This window comes from Citrus clementina, unplaced genomic scaffold, assembly GCF_000493195.1.
Source record: "Citrus clementina cultivar Clemenules unplaced genomic scaffold, Citrus_clementina_v1.0 scaffold_3, whole genome shotgun sequence".
Lineage (NCBI taxonomy): Eukaryota > Viridiplantae > Streptophyta > Magnoliopsida > Sapindales > Rutaceae > Citrus > Citrus x clementina.
The window spans coordinates 8551504-8573936 of NW_006262339.1; the positions used below are offsets into that span (position 1 = coordinate 8551504).

Below are 22433 nucleotides of genomic sequence, written 5' to 3' on the forward strand. Positions count from 1 at the left end.
AAAAAATAATTAATTATCATTATTAACAATAATTATCATTATTGTTGTTGTGTTATTATTAATTTATTATTTTAGTTATTATTAATTACTGTTAATATTATTTTTATTAATATTATCATTATTAACGTTTATTATTATTATTAAATTTTATTATTTTAGTTATTATTAATTATTGTTAATATTATTTTTATTAATATTATCTTTATTATCATTTATTATTATTATTATTATTATATTTTATTAATTTTATTATTTTAGTTATTATTAATTACTGTTAATATTATTTTTATTAATATTATCATTATTAACATTTAGTATTATTATTATTTATTTAATATAATTTTTATAATAATATTTATACATGTATCTAGATAATGAAAATTACATTATCATTATTATTATTATTATTATTATTATTATTATTATTATTATTATTATTATTATTAAATTTTATCAACTTTATTATTTTAGTTATTATTAATTATTGTTATTATTATTATTACAACAACAATAATAATGATAATATTGTTAATAATGATAAATTAATTATTATTTTTATCATTATTTTTTATTGTTAATAATGATAATATTAATAACAATAATTAATAATAACTAAAATAATAAAGTTAATAAAATTTAATAATAATAATTATTATTATTATTAATGATATTTAAAATAATAAATTATTTGTGATTTGAACAAGGATAATTTATGAAATATGAAAAAATTAGAAGGATAGAAAAATAAATATATGTTTAATTCTCATTCTAACATTTTCATTCTCAACTCCCCCGTGGGAATGAGATTTATATTTCTTATTCCCAAATTATGTGGGACCCCTACATTTTATTCTCATTCTCAAATTATATTTTGTCAAATAAACATAAGTTTCATTCTCATTTCCTAAATCCACAAGTAAACACACCATTAATTCTCACAAGGAAACGAGATAGACTGATTTGGATGAAATTGTTTCTGGAAACAATTTTGTGATACAATTCCAAACTCGAGAACAAAATGTGAAATCGACTAAATAAAATTAAAATCAAATTATTTGAGGTGCACACCCAAACAGCTTAATCAATTGCAAAGCATTGTCAATTGGTGCTAGATAAGAATTTTAATCACAAAATGTTCCTTTTTTTTTTTTTTTTTGGTAGATGCAAATAAATTAATTTTGTAATTTATGCAATCCATCAATTGAATTAAAATCTCCATAACAACTACTTCCTTCTTATCACTAAGGTTTATTTTACTAATTTACCCTTAAAATATAAAAAGACACAAATTGCCCACAAAAGAAGTTGTTTTAACTTCTATAAATTATTATGATTATAAACAAAATTTAATATATTTTTGCCTTGTTATTTTGTTTGTTACTCTACATTCTGGTGTAATTATCGGCTTCAAGTATCATCTATAGCTATGAGGGTGGGTGGGTGTTGTCAAATTGTCATTTTCAAAATAGCTTTCAGAAACTGTCACCACGTCTTTTCTTCTTTATTTCATATGTTATCTTCATTTTTTTTTTTTTTTTAGTTAAAGATAGAGCCATAAGGGTGAAAGAAGGAGTACACTCTTTCCTCATGGCCTGCAAAAAGTCTAAAATAATGGTTAAAAAATGACGCAAAAGTAATGCAAAATTAATAAAATAAAAAAAAAATGGCCCGGAAGAAGTTTAAAATAATGATTAAAAAAGGAGGCAACAGTAATGCGGGAGGAGGCAAAAGAAATCTGCATTTGCTCCATGGCACTCAAATCTGCATTTGTTCGATAGCAGAAAAAAAATAAAATAAAACCACCGGCCTGTTATTTGAAAGCCGAGATATCTGCAAAACAAACCTTCATCAATTATTTCTTATGATGTATAAGAAAACGAAACCGAAAAAGATACTCCCAACCGATCTGCTGGAAAGCTTTGTAGTAATTTGTAAATACTGATGAAACACTTTTTGCATCCTAGGAGCTCGTTTAGGAAACTATTTCAATTATATATATATATATTTTCGCAAACGTCATTTAAAACTATTTTAATTAAACACAACGATACAAATAATAAAAAGATTTTAATGATTTGGGAGCAAACACAAAATGCTAGACCTAGTAGTCCTGGAGATAGTGTTAAGTTGTGATACCAGAACCAACGTTGCAAAAGCATTATACATGTAAGTGGCACAAGTTGGCCATTGACCATCCAGAAGGGCATGGAATGGAAATTATTCAGGTTTCTTTGCAAAAGCATTCAATTACAACTCACAGATGCCGCTTCTTTCCATTGAACAATATGAATTGCTACTGTGGAATTCAGCATTTGGACTCCATTTGAGAGAGCAAGAGTTAGATTACAACTTTGGGTTAACAGACTTAATTTGTCTACAACACTGACGGTAAGAAACTCGGATCTTTTTCCATCCTCATCAGTTCTCTCCATAATTACTACAACTTGATGTCTCTCCATAATTAATACAACTTGATGAATGAATACAAATCTGCTGATCCAAGACCCTCCTGTAACTATCCACATCAACAGCAGGGCATCTACTAAACAGGTCCAAAAGATTTTCAGCTGCAGTATCTTTCCCCTTTGCACACAAGTCCGGTCATATTTTCTGAAGGAAAAATCTTCTTTAATCATATATTAGAACCTATTTATACCCCAATGATTCCAAAAAGTATCATAAAACACAGAATTCAAATTTTTTATTTTTAATTGTTGGACAAAAATTTGATTTTGTACGACTGAGAGAGTTAAATGGGACCATTGGCGGTGACAGTGCTGCTGTGGTGGCAGTGGCTCTATTGGCTCCGTGATGCGTTGGCATTGTGGCAGTGGCTCTGTTGGCTTTGCTATAGGTTGGCGTAGTGATGGCAGCTCTGTTGACTTCAGGGTTGTGGCTTTTCTTCCCTTTTTCTCGATAAGAGATCGTTAGCTCTGATCGAAAAATGGTTGGTTTTCCATTTTTCCTACAACAAAACGGATGTGGATGTGCAGAGCTTTGGGCTGCGGCACTTGTCAAGGAGACGATAATGTTTGAGAAAACATTGCGATATGGAGAGGTTCTTTTTAAGTATTATTTTAATGCTTTTTGTGAACCGAATAGAAGAGAGAAAAGGACACGTGAAACAGCGGCACATGCTGCCGTTTCTGTCGTACTTCTTTTTTTTACTTCCTTCTGGCCGTTTAGCGTTTAAAGATAAATAGGTGGATAAGGTATAATAAACTCATTAGTTGCATAAAACTACTTAAAAATCAATTGATCGATCTCAAGGAGTTTGACCAAAAGTGAGAAGAGTTTCTTATTGAACTGTTTCACCATGTGGTAAGTGTTTTTTTTTTTTTTACCCTTCAGCATGGTTTCAAAAGAAAGTAACTTTTCATTTAATTCATCAAATGAAATTTGCAGTTTTGCTTGATCAACCCATACCCTGTTTTTTGTTTTATACCGTTCTTTATGTAACGTGGCACTTTTGCTTTATAGGTAGATTGAGAAAGTGCATCAAAGCAGACATCTTAGCAAATAAAGTAAACATACCAAAAAGTGAGATTCATGCATTTCCGACATTCAAAAACTAGAAAACATTTTCAAAGTGACAAGCCAGAACCTTTGAACTTTTGTTGCACGATCTGGTCAAGACATTGTAACATCTCAGCTGTTAAATGATTCTTCCAAGCTCCAACCTTCCCCTGCCTGAAGTACACATCATTTTTAATTTCAATGTTAACACGATTGATCCTGGATTTGTTCACTTCCAAATTGCTCATTTTCTCAAACTACATAGTTTCACAATTTCTTGGACTACCCCTGCTTCCTCTTCTTCTGAGGTAAAAGGCTGGCTCAAGAACTCAGCCTATCTTTTGACATTAACCAAAGGGTCTTTTTTAATGTCCTCATATTTTAAGAATAATGCAAGGCTGGTGTGGTATGCATTTCTATCAGTACCAAGGCTTTTGGTTCCAACCCATTTTTGGCCTTGAAGGGCTCGTGTGGATGCAACAACACTTCCAAGCTCGACCTACTGATGTTTACTTGACCAGCAAGCCAAAATCCGGCACAACTTGGCTCAAAGCTCTCGTTTTCTCAATTATGAACCGATCTAGGTACTCTTTCTCAGCGCACCCCTCTGCTTAACAATAGCCCACATGAATGCGTTCCATTCCCAGAACACCTTTTCAGAACCACCCCCATTCCAGAACACCTTTTCAAACCATCTGTGCCGGGGTGTTCGTAGCTTGACTACAAAAAGGTTGCAATTTCATATTAATGAACCATAGGCGCCTAGATATTGAATACGGATATAGATGACGGTACACTAACAGTAATACATCCATCCAACAAATAATTGCAGCAGCATGCTAAACCGCCGCATAACACATCTGTCGTAGTTGATACAACATTAACAAGTGTTTGATTTATTTCACCATATGTTTGCCTATATGATCCATGTAGTCATTGTATTATGCATATAAATAAATGTTATGATTTGTTTGATATTCTCTGTCAATCACCAGCAAACAAAGTGCAAGATCAAATTAAGCTTTTCCCATCTATGGATGCTACAACATATCTAGCACTGTAGAGTTCAGGCTTATTTAAAGAAGTTCCATGACCAAGATTCCCTCAAAATGAAAATGCTTAAAGATAATACAATTGGTTCAATCACATTACACTGTATATTGGAAACATCAAATTGGAGAACAGCGAATTCCCAAGAATTAATCAAAGTTACCTTTGTGACTCCCTAAGCAACTGGAGCAACTGGAGCAGAACCAGATCACTTATTCCACAGAAGTCCATATTCCGATTTGTGAATATCCATCTTCAGTAGCACAAGCTCGAAACATGCCTGTTGTGTTGAAAGGCATGGTAACTTCGCCTGATGCAGACACAGCAATTAACCCAACATTGCCTCTTGGAACACATTCCTCTACAACATAAGCTGATGCTTCCTTGAGAGAGAGACCTTTGAACTCCATAACAGCTGCCACATCCCTCGCAACAGTATGACGAATAATTGCTTCACCTTTGCCAGTAGCAGAAACAGCACAGAGGTTATTAGCATACGTTCCTGAACCTATGATGGGTGTATCCCCAATCCTGCCCACCATTTTGTTAACCAGTCCACCAGTAGAAGTTGCAGCGGCTAAATTTCCCTGATTATCAACAGCCACACATCCAACCGTTCCAAGTTGGCTACCACCACTTGCAGCTGGAAGTTCTTTTTCAACATCCTTTTGAATGGGCTGTGAATAATCTATCTATAGAACCAAAACAAAGCTATCTGTCAGAAATTAAAAAACCAATCTAAGCGCTCAAAGGGTGCATTTGACAAACTGTATTATATTATGTTGTATTGCATTAGCACTGTATTATAACAATGTTGTACAATATTTGGTGCTACACTGTATTATATTATATTTTAATTATACTATGTTTGGTGCTGCACTATACTGTATTAATATTTTTATAATTAATTTAAATTATATACTTAGAAAATAATATTTATTAGTACTTAAAAAATACTAAATATAGAAATTTAACATTTTTTTTTATAAATGTTAAAAAATATCACAATTCTTCATAAAGATCAAAGCTTATAGCCTTAAATTTTTGGAAGCATAACATTTATTTTCAGTATTCTCTAAATATAATAACTTGTGAAATAAAGATCGAAGCAAATAAATTAATTAAAAAATCTCTTAATAATATAACAACATAAATAAATAGTTAAAACCTATAAGATTAGTCTAAAAGTCATTTTAGGATGATAAAATAAAAGTTTATACATATCACAAAATAATCACAAAGTAATAAAGTGGTACAATTATTGTAACATATTCACTAGCAAAATGAATTGTGCTAAATAATCCAAGTGAGAGTTTTGTAGTATATATAATAATATTTTATATCATTATTTATATTATTATTATTTTAAATTAATATTATTCAAATTTATACATATTTACATATTTATTATTAATTATATTCAATTATTTAAAAATAATTAATTTTTATATATTAATTATTGTAATATAATTAAATAATGTAATATTATATTATATTTCTATATATTATTTAAATATTTATTATTAATTATGTTAACTTATTAAATAATACATTATTTAGTTATATTTTTAATATAATAAAAATTAAAAAATATATAATATTATTGAATGATAAATTATATATAAAGAATTATAATGCAAAAATAAAATAAAAATTAATATTATATTAAATTAAAAAATTATATTTATTTATAATTATTATAAAGTGTTTAAAAAAAAAGAGAAACTAATGCGGCCACAACCGCGTTAACAAGGGGTGCCAAACACCTCATGTTCAGCTAATGCAATGAGGGCTAACAAGGGGTGCCAAACACCCCCTAAAGGTTCAAAGCAGGTTCTATGCTTGCGCACATGAAAGTCTGGACGATAATTAACCTCCAAAGAAAGCCTGGCAAAACAAATCTTACTAATAGGAACATTCCATCATTTCAAGCTGTTAAGATCTTTTATAATCAAGAAATATGATCTTTATATCTCAAATAAGTCCTCAGCAGTATGCAGTACAACATCTCAAACTAGATTTCTGTCACAACTAAAATCCTAAAATCTACTGGATAGGTAAAACCCAAATAAACAAATAAGAATTTACTTATCTCATCCATTATCCAAAGAAGCAGAGATAAAGAGCATACCTGGACCCTTTTGGCTTCTTTTGCCTGCTTCAGCCTTTCAATATTTTCTGGAGTAATAAAATGACTAGAATTTATAGTTTCAACACCCTGGAAAATTAAGAAGCCATAATCAGACAAGAAATTCCAGGCCAGGTTAAGCAAATATCTGAATCAAATCTATTAGAGGATATATCTAACAGAGTGAACCATATAAAATGACCAAATCCCAATTTCAATCTAATCGTGAGAGACTAAATGGCTAATGTTTGGAAATTCAGGAAAAGATTTAAGAGGAGAGGGGAAGTGGGGGAGTTCCTAGAAGTCTACTCTGCACAGAATAACAAAACATTTCCACAAGACACTAATTTTGAAGTTAATAATGTTCTCTCTTCAGTTACAGAAGATGGATCTACCACTCATCTTTTGATCTGATTAAACAATAATTATGTGACATAGGAAGTAGTGCGTTCACATTTTAGGAGAATTTATTAAGAAAATATAGTTCAAAATTAGGAGAGATGAGAGATAGAATGTACAGAGTTTTCTTTTCTTTCCAGCAAACTCAATTCTACAGGGATAAGCAAAAACAATGGGGAGTGGAGCCAGGTAAAAGGAAGTGCAAGATTGAAGATAAGGACCTAAAGTTGCCATAAAGAAATCTCGATTTGATTATCCAAAACCATTCAAATAATTCAGCCGACGTCATGAATTTGCATGGTGAAAAACATTTGTTGCTATATCACAAATTTGGATAAAAGTAAAATACGCTACAGCTAGTCTTCAGTGCAATATTAGTGGGCTACGGAAATGGTAGTTAACAAAATATGTGGAAAGAGATAATAGCTCCAGAAAAACAAAAGTTAACATAGGTCTGCATCTAAAGAAAAGTGACAAAAATACAGGCTCTCAGCTATGCAGGTAATATGACAGAAACAATAAAGAGGATGCAAATTAAGATGGCACTAACTTGCTCCCTTGCAAAAGCCTCTGCACCATCAAAAGCGAGATAAATATGAGGAGTCTTCTCCATAACAAGTCGAGACAGAGAAATGGGGTTAATGACGGTTGTGAGTCCAGAAACAGCTCCACATCTCTTTGTATTTCCATCCATGATGCAAGCTTCCATCTCAACTGTGCCAGCATTTGTTAAGACAGATCCCTTGCCCGCATTAAAATTCGGGTTGTTTTCTAGTTCACGAACCTATATAGGGAAAATCAGAAACAATGCATGAAAGTGAGAATACAAATCAAGAAATCAAATCGCAGCAATTCAACAAGGAAGCAAAAATCTAGCCTCAGGAGTCAGAACCCATCGATGATCCACTGTTGCAGCAGGCTTTTAAAGAAACAAACACACTCTTTTCTCTGCATTACTTGTATTAGGTGGGCAACTGAAATATTGGAAATACTCTAAAAATTAGGGAGTTAAACCCAATACATAACGAAGTCTGTGTTGATGATTGTTGGTGAACCTCACTTTTCAATCAAGCTCGATGGTTTGTAATTAATAATTCGCTAACGTACATCTAGTTCATTGCAAGGATAAATTAGGACTAGAAATAATCTGTGCAAACTAATTGAGCAGGAGCAGATGCATTTGATTAGTGAAATCTGCACTTGCATTGCACTGCATCCGTGTATTATTATTATTATTATTATTATAACACAAAATCCTAAGAAACTAGCTTCAACAAACAAGTGAATACATTCAAATACACAGAGGAAATTAGAGAATCCTCATAAGGCATAAGACCACTGACATGATTCATATCATATCAATCGACCCCTTGTTGTATCTAAAGCCAGAGTTGCTTCAATTGGTATGGAGATAGCCGTGCATCCACCCCCTTAAATTAATAAATCAGAACTTTTGAGAAACGGCGAAAGTGCAAGTGAAATTACACATCCATAAGCCTAAATAATATTTTAAAATATTTTGTTCCCATTTGGCAACAAAGGCAAAACTGAAAAAAAAAAAAAAATGTAATAAAATATAAATCAAACAGAGGTTTTATGGTAACGGACAATGTTGATTCGATGATTCGGGCGGCATCTTATGATATGAAAACGTCAAACGGAGGGAGAGGTTATAATTACATAATTACCACAAGTTCGACGACGTCCAAGGCATGTTTTTGGGATTTGAGAGCGTCTACGCCGATGTCTAGACAGTGGCGGAGGGCGGCCTCACGTGGCTGGCGGCGCTCAGGCGGCATAGTCACCGGAATGTCTCCTGCTCCGCCGTGTAGAGCGATCGCCCATCCCATTTTCTCTGCCAACTAACTCTCTGTTAGCAAGCAAGAAATTGAAGGCGAAGCTGCTACAAACTCGCATTTCATTTCTATTTTTATATTGCATTTCCAACAGTTTAAACAATTTGGAATGCAATTAATAGTAGTAATAATAATATTCACGGTTACTAGTTGGCCACTTAGCAGCCACGATAGTTTTCTAATTCCCCAAAATTTTCTCGAAGAAGCAAATTATTTATGAATTATGATCTTAACTTTAATGAGAATTTATTTGATTGATAGTTGAAGATTTCAGATCGTGGACGACTGTTGCACACGTAACGCATGCCAGTCACTTATGAGATTTAGGATTGGGGGAATATATGGATTTGTTCATGTATTATATTCGCAGAATAATAATAATAATACTAATAATAATCATGTCAAAATTCCCCAATAATCTTTTTTTGTTTTTTTCCTAAGGTGTCAACCACTGACCACACTTTACATTCGTATGCTTCTGTCGTCTCGTCTCACGTCTGCCTCGCTTTTGCCGATCTCCACCAAAGCAGTCGAAATGCCGAAAAATATGCATCTAAGTAGGGAGGGCAAAAATCTCATGGAGATGAGAATTTTTGGAGATTTTTTTTATTTGGAAAAGGTATGAGAATGATTTTATACCTAATTTTTTAATTTAAAAAAAGAATGGAGATAATTTTTTATCCACTTTTTTATTCGAAGAAGGGACAGAAATGATGTGGAATCCCTTCCCCTACCCATTTCCCCATTTCTCATATTAAATTTTAATTTTGATTTTATTTTTAGAATTGTTAATAAATGAATAATGAAATTTAAATTTAAATTATAAATTATTAAATATTATTACAAATAACAAATATCAAAATATTTATACAAATCTGCTATAAAAATTTAGAGCATACTTAATTAGTTGTAGTCCTGAATTACCATTCAACCAAATCTTATTCTAAAGGTCTTGGGCAAAAATTGTTTTAGATTATGAGTTATATTGTTTATATTATTTTTATTATTTTAGATTTGAAATCTGATATTATCTCTCAATTTGTCACATTTCTCGAGGAAGAACAGGAGGAACATAAGGTGCAAGAGTAGATGTTTTTATTAAAAATATTAATTTCAATAACTATACCCATTAAATTTATTTCATTATTAATATAAAAATAATTTTTTTTATTATAGTATTATGAAGATTGAAGATAATTATTCTGATGATTTGTATTTTGTAATGTGATTTTTGTAATGGATTAATGTTAATGTAAAATATATTGTAAAACCTTACTTTTGTTTAAATTTTTATTTTAATATAATTAAATCAAGTTCACAATTAAAATTTTAAAATGTATTAGTTATTAAGGGATCGAAGACCTCTTGAAGATTCCCTTCAAGCAATTCTAATAGGAACGGGGAGAGGACGAAAATATATGCAGAATATCAAAAATTATTAAAATTGCTTGAAGATCCCCTCCCCATTGTCATCCCTACATTTAAGAGAGTAATTTATTTTATAGGCTAAAAATGATCAATTTATCCAATTAGGCCCAATTCATCCATAATCATTTTTTTAATTACATTATGTAATTACTTAGATTAAAACTTATATTATATGAAGCTACTATTGATATTTATAATCAAATAATTATTAAAATTAATTTACAGGAGAAAACTACAGTGCAACGGTGATACGGTATTACCGTTGCACCCAGCCGTTGGATCCCACTGGATCCATTCATCCAAGTGGATCCAACGGCTGGATGCAATGGTGATACCGTATCACCGTTGCACCGTAACCATACCCTAATTTACATTAAATTTTATAAAACACTATCTAAAAATTTTTTACTCTCACTAATATTTAAAAAATATTACTCATTTGAGACAAGTCGCACTACCCCTCCCCTCTCTTCTCATCACAGAAGAAGAAATGGGCTTGACAAACTTGTCGTACGAGCTTTAAGCCCTCAACATTAATGTCTCGCCACTTGATATTCTACCCTACAGTTTGTGTGATATAAAAATTTGGTAAAATTTAATTAAAGATAATATATTTGATAAATAATAAAAGTAATTAAAGACAATAAAGTCGTGAGACAGCGTTGTACTCATTCATAGTCAAGATTTTGGGCCCTTAACTTCTTCTATTTTTTCTTTACTTTTCCTGTTCGAAGAGCCTGGGATTCTGGTTTAGGTCATCAGTGATGATCTATTTTTGACTTGCAAGAATTTTATCCACCTCATATCCTCAAATTCAATCCTCATCATGAAGCACTTGAAACTTACCTACGTATGATATCTTCAAACCTGACTTAATTATTTGATCAATTGTAGAGGGACTAGTTCAATTTGGGATAAGAGTGCCAAGAACGAACAAACAAACAAACAAATAAATAAATAAATAAAACAATAGAAAGATGACGTAAAGAGGTAAGTTAACAAGATGATGATAATCAACAATTATACACCATTAAACACATAAAGAAAAAAGTGTACTGCCAAAAAAGAGGATTTACATTGGTCTGAGCATCCATGTTAAGTTGGTAATACGAATTGGATCGGCTTGCACTCAGCTACAAGGGTTTTAATGAGTTTGGAAGACCTTCAAAGAAGGATTTCTCTGCCTCCAAAACACCCTGCACCAACATAGATTATTCAGTTGCCGCAAATAACAATCACATGTCAATTTGGATTCACCAGTTTCAAGGCAGAACCTTAATAATCATAATCGCCGCCTCCTTGTGTATCAGCTCATTGTACTCGTGACAATCGAGATTCTACAAATTTGCAACAATTTTCAATTACACTTACAAATGGTGGCACAGACATTATTTCCTAGTGATGATTGAGACAGACCTGCACACAATTTGGGCAACCAGACTCTCCAAGACAGCGGCAAGATGTGACGAGCTCTAAAGCAGCAACTAAAAGCTCCGTAAAATATGGTTGAATCTATTACACATCCAAGTAAACCATGTTGAAAATAAGATTTAAGCTAAGAAAAGAAGCCATCTGCCATACCTCACCGACACATCATCAGTCAGCAAAAACAGACTTGAAACTATCAAATGGTTTTAGGCAAAAATTAAAGAGCCTAATCTATTAAAAGCTTGGAGCATTATTGAAAATCAGAGCAAATGATTTCTTCAAAGATTTAAGCCAATTCTTCCTTTTAAAAGTAATCAATTCATTTTCATGTCAGTCACCTGCTTTGAAACACCAGTCCCTCCAGGATGCCGATCATATAGTAGAATTCTTTCTGGAAAATAGCGGGAGTCATGAGGGTTTGGACACTCAGGAGCCAAGTCGGAAAAGTTGCATCTTACGTATCTACATACCAAATTACAAAGATTCAGAAAACAAAAATGGACAAGAATATAATCTTTGAAGAATGGGATGCTTCAAATGATGAACAGAATCGAGTCTGACAAATCTGGCAGCAAGTAAGCTTCAGATATTCACAATGCAATGTAGTTTCACATAAGCAAAAAAAAACCCTTCCGGGCATCATTAGATGAAGCTACCATTTGGTTGTTTTCAACATAGGATTGCCAAAAATCAGACACAAGTCACTCATTTTTTGTAAGATTAGAGTATTAAAAACTTACATCGGCACTACATGTAGAAGAGCATGAGAAGCAGCATGCAAGCCCGAGCGGAATGAAAAATTTTGCTCCACCACTGCTTTTACTGATTGTGGAACTTGAATCCAAACTGCCTGTGTATGTTTCAGTGTGAAAATGACTCAGGACATATACAAAACTAGAATCATTATACACAGCATCATGAAAAATAATAATTGGAAGTAACAGCTTTATTATAATTTCCTATGGAAAACTTTTAGTTCATACGATTATCTAGTCAGATAAAGTACTACTATATCAAAGATTATTGTTTCCTCCTTATATATGATAGAAACCAGACGGAGTAGTTGTTACTTTGCAAGAATGTGCTTATATATGTAGAGACATTGAATATTAAGCATAACTGATCCAGTAATATGATTATCAAAAGTAACAAATTCATTATGACATCCATAGAGAACCTGTGATTCATATGAATATTTAGGCAGATAAAGTTCAACTGTATCGAAGATAATGCCGCTTCCTCTCCATAAGCGATAGAAACCAAACCAAGTAGTTGTTACAGTACAAGCAAGTGCTTGGGCTGTTGTTTTTGTTAATTGATCCTTGGAAATCTTTGTCGCATAAGCCTGAATATAGTCAGGACAAGCAGCCAGTCAGCAATTCAGTACTTCAGTATTTAACAAGAGTAACCTTAAGAATGCAGTAGTATTTAACAGTACTTGCAAGTCCCTCAAGCAAAATAAAGGAAATCTAAATCTCAGCTTCAAGCCCAAAATATTAACCATTTCAAAAAAGGCCATACAAATCCTCTGCTTACTGCAATGCCTATTCGACCACTTGTCCAATAACTACTTTCCACTTTCCCACAACACAAAATATACCCTAGGAAGACATCATTTGGACAGTAGGTTTAAGAAGAAAGCACTTGTCATTATTTAGCTCCCAAACGGAGACTTTTCCCAGGAGGACAATTTGCAATATACAGCATGTAATGCACATTTTTTTCCTTTCTCAGAAAACAAACAAAATCATCATCCAGTATCTCCATATGTTCACTATCCTCCACGACAGAGGATCTTCTCTTCTCCTGAGGTGGGAAGCCTTTATCAAGGAAAAGCACCCATAAATATTGAAGGACAACTGTCATGTCCTACACACTACAGTGTCATTCTCCTAGAAGCGCATGCTAGTTACATGATAAGGCCAAAAAACCATTAACCAAATACAGCATATGGTTGTTGGCGTTAATACTTCATTAACACATAGTAATACACACATTTTTTAAACATTCCGGGACTCAATATTCAAGATTTGAAATATAAGCTATAGCTTTTTACCCTAGTATTAACTGTATAATAACTGAAAATAATTCACTAATTATCAAATATCACTGAAAGAGCACAAAACTGCAGAACAAAAGATGTGGAATTTACTAATGTAAATTATAAAGACTAATAAAAGGTAAAAAGGACTAACTTGTAAAGAGAGTTCACATACATTATTACCACCACTGACATGAATATCTGTGTAATCACGAGTCTTTGTGAAATATTTAAGATCTGCTTTCTGGCACAGAGCAATCTTACTTGATAAATTTAACTCCTTGACCAGATAGGTATGCCCTTGGTGCATGTACACAGCACCCTCATATACCTGGATCATGAAATATGACAAAAAATTAGATTATTGTCTGAAAGGGGGATCAGTCAACAAGTTCCAAGAAAAAAAGAAAGCTATACAGCAGAAATAACGATTAAAACTTATACAACCTGGAAAAAAGCTTTGCTTTCCTCAATCTCTTCAAGAACTTCATTACTTTGCATATCTATTACTTCGTATCTCTCAGATTCTATTGCTCGAATACTGATAGTGTGTGAAGGCATTTTCTTCAAATATGAAAGCATACAACAACAGGCACAATAACAATTAGATGACATTTGAATAAAAATCACACCCTACTAGCTTGAGAAAATGAGATATATTAAAACAAAACTATCTACCAAAATACCTCATGCCCAATGTATTCAAAGATTTTAGCAGAAGAATCAAGTGATGGATCAGAACTGAGATATCCTCTATTTTTAAGGGTTGTTATGGCACTGCTTAGACCAGATCCAAAATATTTCTCATCATAAATCAAACTCAGTGGGTGTTCAAGTGCTGCACAGACCAGATGCTGCTCAAGAACCTACACTTTGCGATATCAGGAAAGATGAGCATCAATTAGCAGCCTAAGATTGTCCTCAAGAAAGTATCCATCTACAAGAAAGAAATAAAAATTCCAAACCTTATGATTTTGAGCATCAATATGACAACACTCAATTGGACTCTTGAAGAGTTTCTCAGGATATTTCATAAAATACTGATCAAGAGGCCCTTCAAATGCAACATATACAGCAAGAGATGGCCTTTCTCTTCTCCCAGACCTACCAGCTTGCTGCCATAGGCTAAGATACAAAAGAAAAAGAACACAGCATAAATTTTGAAACAAATAGTAACATTGCAAACAAAATGCAGAGATGACAAAGAACATTACCTAGCAATACTACCAGGAAAACCCAAATGCAGAGTTACATCAATGTGTCCAACATCAATACCCAACTCAAGAGCATTTGTTGCTGCAACACCGCAAAGCTTCCCACCAAAAAAATCTCTCTCTATTCTCCTTCGATCCTGCTCCCATCGTCAAACAATGTCAAAACAAAACAAACAAATGCCAGTACTACTACTATCCAAAGTGAAAAGTCAAATTTGGGAAAATATCACAGCACAGACAAACAAAATAAAATGTCAAAAAAGGAACTTTTTTTCTTTTCAGAAAACAACAATCCACTAAATTATATACAGCATGGAGGTTTTACCAATGAGTCAACAGTAAGGTATGTAGTACAGAGAGAAATCCCTGTAAACCTATCTGATATCAGCATGCACACATCCAGTACAATGCTGGCAACAGCATCCCTATAGTATTCTTATCAGGGCTGTTTAATTCAATCAGTGAACTTCCATAGGTTAGGATGCTCATTTATTGGTTTGCAAAACAGCATTGGGGTAATATCATAAGACAATGCAAGGAGAGTTGAACTAGGACACTCGGATAGTAGGTTACAATATCATAAGCATTCATGAAGCAACAAATCAAGAAGTACAGCTCTTACAGAATTGCAGTACAGGTTTGAAACCCTAGATTGATTTAGAAAGTAAAACAATTAAATACAAGTGAAGACACCACATCAGAACCTCTGGAATACCTCTGTATGCGGAATATTAAAATCCTTCAACTACAAAATAGAATCATTTATTAATGGAAAATCAGAAATAACAGACCTCAGCTACATAGCCAGCACGATAAACACATATAGAGTCAACCAGATGGGGTGCTGTCTCCTCAAGAATCTCACGCCTATCATAATCATCCCAACAAAACATCATTTCCTTCCAGCATTTAAATATCAATAAAATAAATTTGACAGCTAAAAAAATGAAATAGTTAAAAAAATAAAAAGGACATAAATATTGATGCATTCGACTGAGATGTGAACAACAAGACATACGTGTAAGATAAGACGAGCTCACAAAGTTTACGTGATCTACAAAAAGCAATGCAACGAAGTCCATGCTGAACCATTTCTGCAAAGAGATATGAAACCTCTGAAATTGGGCTGCAAAAAGAGAGAAGACAATAGGCCAAGGCACTATAGTATAAGGAGAGATGGATAACAAAAGAAAAGTCCTCAAATTTAATTGACAAACTTATCAATCAGAAGAATTTAACTATACTACCTTGAAGTTTTATTGGCAGCATTACGTGTATCATCCATGTCAGTCTGACTTTTATTCAAGACCTGAAATCTGGCAGCATTAGCACCAACATCGATAAACCCTGCCACTGATTATTTAGCTGCAGTTAACTATAGAAAAGTACATCTCAGCAAAGAACTTACGCTTCTCAGACATGAAGTTGGATTCCAGAGGACAAAAAGCTTTTGAGCACAAGGACTTCCATCATTTTGAATCAGCTCCAATGTTGATAAATTTGCAAGCTCCTGAAGCATCAGAAGAGTTTCATTTTCAGTCCATGAATACAAGCATAATGATAAAACATATAGAATATAAGACTCCTACACAGATGCTCCGTAAACGATTTAGACCTCAAATCTACACATCAGTTCCGCGCTTAATTGTCTCAAAAAAAAAGAAAGGAAAAGTATCCGTGCATAAAAACCAATCTCCATGTCATCAGCAATTCACTTGCAAAGATATATTCTAACCTCAATTCAGTGCTTTAAAAAAATATCATCAAAGGACTAGGTCACATTATAGGGAGGCAAGTGATGGAAAAACCAAGAAAAGATTCTAAACACCAAGGTGGAAAAGCAACTAAACTATCTAGTCCATAATTAATCTGTGGAAACTGGCTCAACTATGTGCATGGGATGTCGTCCTGAAGATTAGCAAGTATTTCAGGATCCACTCGTTAAGAAGAGGTCATAGTACAGTCATCTCTTTACTCTTCTTCACCTTGCAATCGTTAGGATAATACAGCATGTTTCAATTAGTTACTACAACAGGTATCATTTAACTCAACAATCATCCAGAAAGACTGTATTGACAGAAGTTTACAGCTTTCTAAAATTGCTCAGATATTGCAGAACCCATATGTATAAACTTTTCCAGAGAAAAAAAGAAAGAAACAGAGAAGAGAAAAGCAAAGAACAGAGGTACCACCATTGTATACCTCAAGAAGTTACCACTATAAATTATAAGTTATGCTAACAATCAGAGAACCTAATTAGTGAATATTCTCCAGGAATCTTACCAAGCAATGCTCCCGAGGATTAGCAGAAGTTGCAGTAGAAAATACAAAAGAAGGATCACTACCATAGACTGCACATTAAAGCAGAGTGGATTGGTTTCTTTGAGTAAATAAGAGAAAGGAACATGAAGGATCTAATAGAATGATCCACTGTCTCTGTGACTGAGGAAAAATTGTACCATGAGAGCAAAGCCGGCGAAGTCTTCTCAATATAAGAGCAGTATGGCATCCAAATGCTCCCTTATAAGCATGAGCCTCATCAATCACTACAAACCTAATGAATAAGAATATTAAGTAAACCTCCGTTGTCACAAGTGAAAACGCAATTAACCTTCAAAGAGATAAAACATAACATTAAAAAATCTCACTGAAGGAAGAATTTTGTAACCTAAATCAACCATCATAGGGCAGGAAATCTTACCTAAGATTTGACAAAATTCTGCTAAATTGCCCATGATATGGCAAGATTGACATATGTAGCATATCAGGATTGGTTATCAACTGCATGCCAGATGACTCGAATTTTAGCACACAACTGGGTGAGATGATTAGCTTATGAAAAGAATCCCATTTGAGACAGCTAAAACTTACTAAAGTACCAGTCTAGCATTATCACGAAGCCACATCCTGTCCTTCTGACTTGTGTCACCATCATATACCCCAACATCTATGCTAGCATCAAATGCTTTGGTCATAGCTAGTAAAGCTCTTAGTTGATCTTGAGCTAGGGCCTACATGCATGAACAAGTTCAATTATCTAGATGTAACAAAAATGATAAGACAAAGATCCCAATTTACCCAAATAATTCACAGAAAACAAACAAAATTTAAATGAATTGAGAAGAACGGAAAATACAGATTGCAGAACCCTAAAGCGCAGGGAATTTAAAAATATACTGCAATTAACCTTGGTTGGAAACATATAGAGAGCACTTGATGATAAATCGTGGGACAATGCCTCCAGAACCGGCAGGTTATAGCAAAGTGATTTCCCACTAGATGTCATTGTTGCCACAACAACATTCTTCCCGGCAAGAGATGCCATTATCGACTCTGCCTGAGAAGATAACAGGGATTAAAACCTCTTGAAGAAATACTGGCTTCGAGAAGATAAATAAGTAAGAAAACAAATTCACCTGGTGGCTGTATAATTTAGATATCCCAGTAGATTTAAGAGCAGATTTTGTGTTATCCGACAGTGCATCAGGGATTTCTACAAGAACAGCTTTCCTAGCACTGATGTCTTCTACATGCACCATCTGTATCAAACAAACATCCAGAAACAGCACAAAACCCTCTCAATCAGACATTAAACAACGGACATCACCCAAAAGTCTTATTAAGTGTCTTGTTCAAACATCAGGGTGCTAGGTCCAAAAGGTCTTGTGGATTCTTGGCATCTTTTCTCTTCTTTTAGCTTAACTTTTAAGAAAAAGATCTTGTAACTTAATTTCTGAGAAAAATTATAAAAGTAACCTGTCCCTGAGATCCAATGCCTTTTCTGAGATGTTCAACCATTTCCAGTGGTAGCAATTGACTTTTGTCCTGCAGGGTCAAGAAGCCGGTAATGGCGATATAGGTCTCTTACATAGACTCACAGAAAATCTTGGACTTGCAAAGCCATATATTGCAGCAAATGATTCTGGAACCAACGATTCATGGGTACAGAAAAGTTGAATAATTTCGATTTTGATATGCGCAAAAACTTTTCTGCTAAACCTATCATAGTCAAGGTCTGAATACCAATTTATTATATCTGCTGAGAAGTTAACTCTAAAGTAAAAGGCAGGAGTATAGTTTTAAGCTAGAATTCTCATGTAACTCAAAACAGCAAACAAAATAAATCAACACTTAATGGTGAGAATCCATACAACTTTCTAATCCTGAATATACTATCAACTGATCTCTTAATGGCTAAACCACCCCAAGCACCCACCGATCCCCGCCCACCCAAAAAAAAATATAAAAATAAAAAGCACTAAATCACTTGACCTTTACAATCTAAAAGATACTACTGGTTTGATTTTTCTGCTTTCTGCATCAAAATTTCTTTCGATAAGGTCAGAGTTTGCATCTTAAAAGAAGATACAGAGAAGTATGACCACCAGCTAACATGTAACCACATAGATGAACACCTACACTACATCGCCTTTGGAATGAATGAGAACTTGAAGTAGAGGACTGGCTTCTTCTTGCCCGTTTTACTTCATTGCCTCTCACATCAGTACTGCGTTCCTTCACATATGTGAGCAAATCCTCCACGGAAAGAGACATGACCCTTTTTTGGAGTTTACACTGCAAGAGGGAAAAATACCTTCAAAATTATCCAAAATCACAATTATGCCACTGTCAACAAAATCATGTATTCAGTAGATTCCCAAATTTATATATATATATATAAAGCAAAAAGTCAAGGTGCACTACTCAACAGAATAAGCAAAAGGTGGTGGCCTCCCAATCTAAACTAGACCTAGAAAATAACTCTAGAAATACACTTCCAAAATGCCATGTAGCAAAACCAACAAAGATATCAATGTCAAGATTTATTCATGGAGTAAGAAAAGATTAGAAATTCGATTTTGAGAATATCTTATTCACACGGGTAATTTGGTGGAGTATGCATAAGTATTGTCAAGATTAATAGTTTAATACTCTCAAATCCTTGGGAAATGTAGAGCTTGAAAGCATGGGACTAGAAATGAAAGCAATGCACCAAAAATATCAGAATAAAGAAATAGATTAAGTAACTTTAGATGAAGAAACTAAGGCCTTATATATGATATTAAAACTATGACATAAAATATGTCATTGATGACATATGTGAAATAGCATAAATGAAATGAATAAACAAATTGAAATCTGCAAACTCATGTGTCCAGACAGAAGGAACTAAACATACCATTAACAAATTAACAGCCTCCCAAAGATTAGTTTTAAAGGATCTTTCCCTTTTCTTCATTGCATTAAATATCTTGGACAGAGAAATGGCTTTTTGACCTGTGAATGGGAAGCAAAAAATGAATGGAAATAAGTTTGCTCAATGTGTAATAATTTCAAAAATATAAATAAATGTTTATTTTCAGTGATACCAGATCCAAGATTGTCTTCAACTTTATCTCTTTCTTCTGTTGAAACATTGATGATAACAATGGAATCATCATGGTTCTTAGACTCCATATCATCATTTGCAAACTGTACCACCTGAGAGATACACAACTCATATGCTTAAACAAATTAAACAAAAGAAAAAAGAACAGTTATGCCAGTCCAACTGCTCTTCAGTTACAGCTTAAGTAGTTACAAGGTTGGACCGTGGTTAGGAAAGGTCTTAGACTCAATCACACCAAAGGATAAAAAGTAAAAAATTAAACATGAAAGTCCTTCCACTGGAGTATCCCATGAAATGAATATAGTTCTAGAAAATTCAACCAATTACCTTAGGACAAAGAACAGCAAGATTCTCAATATCCTCAATACCAACTCGAACTCCAAACTTCTCAAGCTGGTTCAGAGCACCCTTCACATGACTCAATATGACCTTCTCCCTCCGTAGTTGAAGATGCGCAGAAAAGATGCTTACGAAAGCAAATGCCTCCACGATTTTCTTCAACCAAACCGGACATAAGCACGAAGAGTTATCACCTCTGCTCTTGTTCATTTCCCTGCCAGTACTTCTCCTACTCGCTTCTCTTAACAACATGCATTTCCCTGAATACGGATCAGATAAACAATTCACCGACTCTAAAACCTCAACAAACTTCTCACAATTCTGTCCCTCAAGTGCATTCTTGCTCGTAGACCGCATCACACTCCACAAAAAATCATAAGGGCGCCCCCCTTGATCATTACACTCGGCACCCCTCTTTCGTTTCGTCTCTAAAGGGTCACTACTGATGCAGCCAAATGGCATACTATAAGCATTATTACACTCCGGTTTATCATTATTAACACTGTTTGATTCTTCTTCGTGCAAAGAAGAAAACTCTTGCATCATATCCGAATAAGTAGAATCAGCAAACTTATTCGAGATTAAGGTTTCTTTGGCATAGTCTGAGGAGGTTTCAAACAAGCCAGTTTTTTCAATTTGCGGCTTTTCCTTCTTTGAGAATGGAATTAGCACAAGAAATTCCCCGGGCGCCGTCGGAAAGTTGCTTACTTGACTTTGCACACTCATTTTAACACCCTGTTACAATTTTTATAAGATAAAAATTTTGCATTTTAAAATAAACAAGTGAATTTAAAAAAAAAAAAAAGTTATGGACATAAAGAGAGGGATTTGGAACGGTGCCTTGAAAAAGAGGTGAAAATTGGGGGAGGCGGAGGCGGGAGGGAAATTGAGCTTCAGGAGAAGCTTGAGGTCGTGAACGGTTTTGCCGGACGACATGGTAACAGTTGTCGTTTCACCGGTCAGCGAACGTACTTCGATTTTTCTCTCGCGCTCTTCCATTGTTCGGTCTGACGTCGAATGCAACTGCCAACGAATTTTGAAGAAGAAATTGAGGGTTTCGCCTTCAAGGCTTTGTACGGGCTTTGGCGGGGAATTAATGGGTTTATTTTCTTCTTACTTGCGTGGCACTCGTAAGCACCTCACGGTTCACGTGTGCTTTTCACGCACGTGCGCCTAGGCGAGATGATTTCTTCTTGGGTTAATACTTAACTAGCGCTGGTTGCGTATAAAAAAAAAAAATTCGCGCTGGTTGTCACATATTTTAATAAATTTAAAAAAATAACACATTTTTAAAAAATATTTGAATAGATGACAATTTATTAATTTTATCGTTAATTTTAACGAAAACAGTAATTAATTATAAAATAACATTTTTTTCATTGGAATTATTTATAAAATAATATTTTTACCCCTATAATGGTTACAAAATGACATTTCTATCCCTAAAATTTGTTACAAAATATATTTTTGCCCCTACTTAATTATTTTTTATTTTTAATGAAAATTATAAAAAATTACATTTAAGTGTAATTAATAGGCTTTTTTGGGGGTTAAATCATACAATTTTTTTTATAAAAAAAATTCTTGTTGAATCAAACTTTGCCGTTAAATTTTGTTTGATTCAACAAGAAATTAAGAAAAAAAT

General features: G+C 33.6%; 2 protein-coding genes across 4 annotated transcripts; both read right to left on the reverse strand.

The window, feature by feature from the left end:
- Nucleotides 1-3783: 3783 nt before the first annotated feature.
- Nucleotides 3784-9271, reverse strand: LOC18048369 (isoaspartyl peptidase/L-asparaginase 1). 2 transcript variants are annotated; one of them, XM_024188799.1, is made up of 5 exons: nt 8782-9271; nt 7644-7877; nt 6698-6784; nt 4730-5258; nt 3784-4236 (listed from the first exon to the last, which is right to left on the reverse strand). In XM_024188799.1, the coding sequence occupies exons 1-4, from the start codon at nt 8941-8943 to the stop codon at nt 4779-4781; spliced, it is 963 nt and encodes a 320-aa protein (XP_024044567.1). In that variant the 5' UTR covers nt 8944-9271; the 3' UTR covers nt 3784-4236; nt 4730-4778. The 2 variants fall into 2 exon arrangements, with proteins under 2 accessions (XP_024044567.1, XP_006440815.1); XM_006440752.2 differs by lacking the exon at nt 3784-4236 and having other exon boundaries at nt 4621-5258.
- Nucleotides 9272-11069: 1798 nt separating this feature from the next.
- On the reverse strand, nt 11070-21869 carry LOC18048370 (uncharacterized ATP-dependent helicase YprA). 2 transcript variants are annotated; one of them, XR_002906364.1, is made up of 28 exons: nt 21629-21869; nt 20777-21523; nt 20430-20541; nt 20240-20337; nt 19480-19635; nt 18817-18885; nt 18477-18599; nt 18248-18397; nt 17940-18071; nt 17762-17841; nt 17520-17614; nt 17344-17411; nt 16469-16570; nt 16308-16369; nt 16079-16186; nt 15852-15927; nt 15061-15197; nt 14812-14971; nt 14533-14712; nt 14294-14410; nt 14022-14177; nt 12983-13150; nt 12546-12655; nt 12144-12267; nt 11794-11889; nt 11652-11714; nt 11454-11573; nt 11070-11276 (listed from the first exon to the last, which is right to left on the reverse strand). XR_002906364.1 is itself a non-coding variant. In XM_024187939.1 (27 exons), exons 1-27 carry the CDS (start codon nt 21785-21787, stop codon nt 11511-11513), a joined length of 3711 nt encoding a protein of 1236 aa, XP_024043707.1. In that variant the 5' UTR covers nt 21788-21869; the 3' UTR covers nt 11305-11510. The 2 variants fall into 2 exon arrangements, 1 of the variants encoding a protein (XP_024043707.1); XM_024187939.1 differs by lacking the exon at nt 11070-11276 and having other exon boundaries at nt 11305-11573.
- Between the last annotated feature and the right edge of the window lie 564 nt (nt 21870-22433).

Bases quoted from the DNA above. Each gene is read 5' to 3' on its own strand.
- LOC18048369 (XM_024188799.1), bottom strand. From the start codon at position 8,943: ATGGGATGGGCGATCGCTCTACACGGCGGAGCAGGAGACATTCCGGTG. The intron at 7,878-8,781 runs GTAATTATGTAA...TTCCCTATATAG, and splicing joins TGGACGTCGTCGAACTTGTG to GTTCGTGAACTAGAAAACAA. The intron at 6,785-7,643 runs GTTAGTGCCATC...TTAATTTTCCAG, and splicing joins AGGCTTTTGCAAGGGAGCAA to GGTGTTGAAACTATAAATTC.
- LOC18048370 (XM_024187939.1), bottom strand. From the start codon at position 21,787: ATGGAAGAGCGCGAGAGAAAAATCGAAGTACGTTCGCTGACCGGTGAA. The intron at 18,600-18,816 runs GTTACTTTTATA...TGTTTGATACAG, and splicing joins GCATTGGATCTCAGGGACAG to ATGGTGCATGTAGAAGACAT. The intron at 16,571-17,343 runs GTAAGATTCCTG...CTGATGCTTCAG, and splicing joins ATCCTCGGGAGCATTGCTTG to GAGCTTGCAAATTTATCAAC.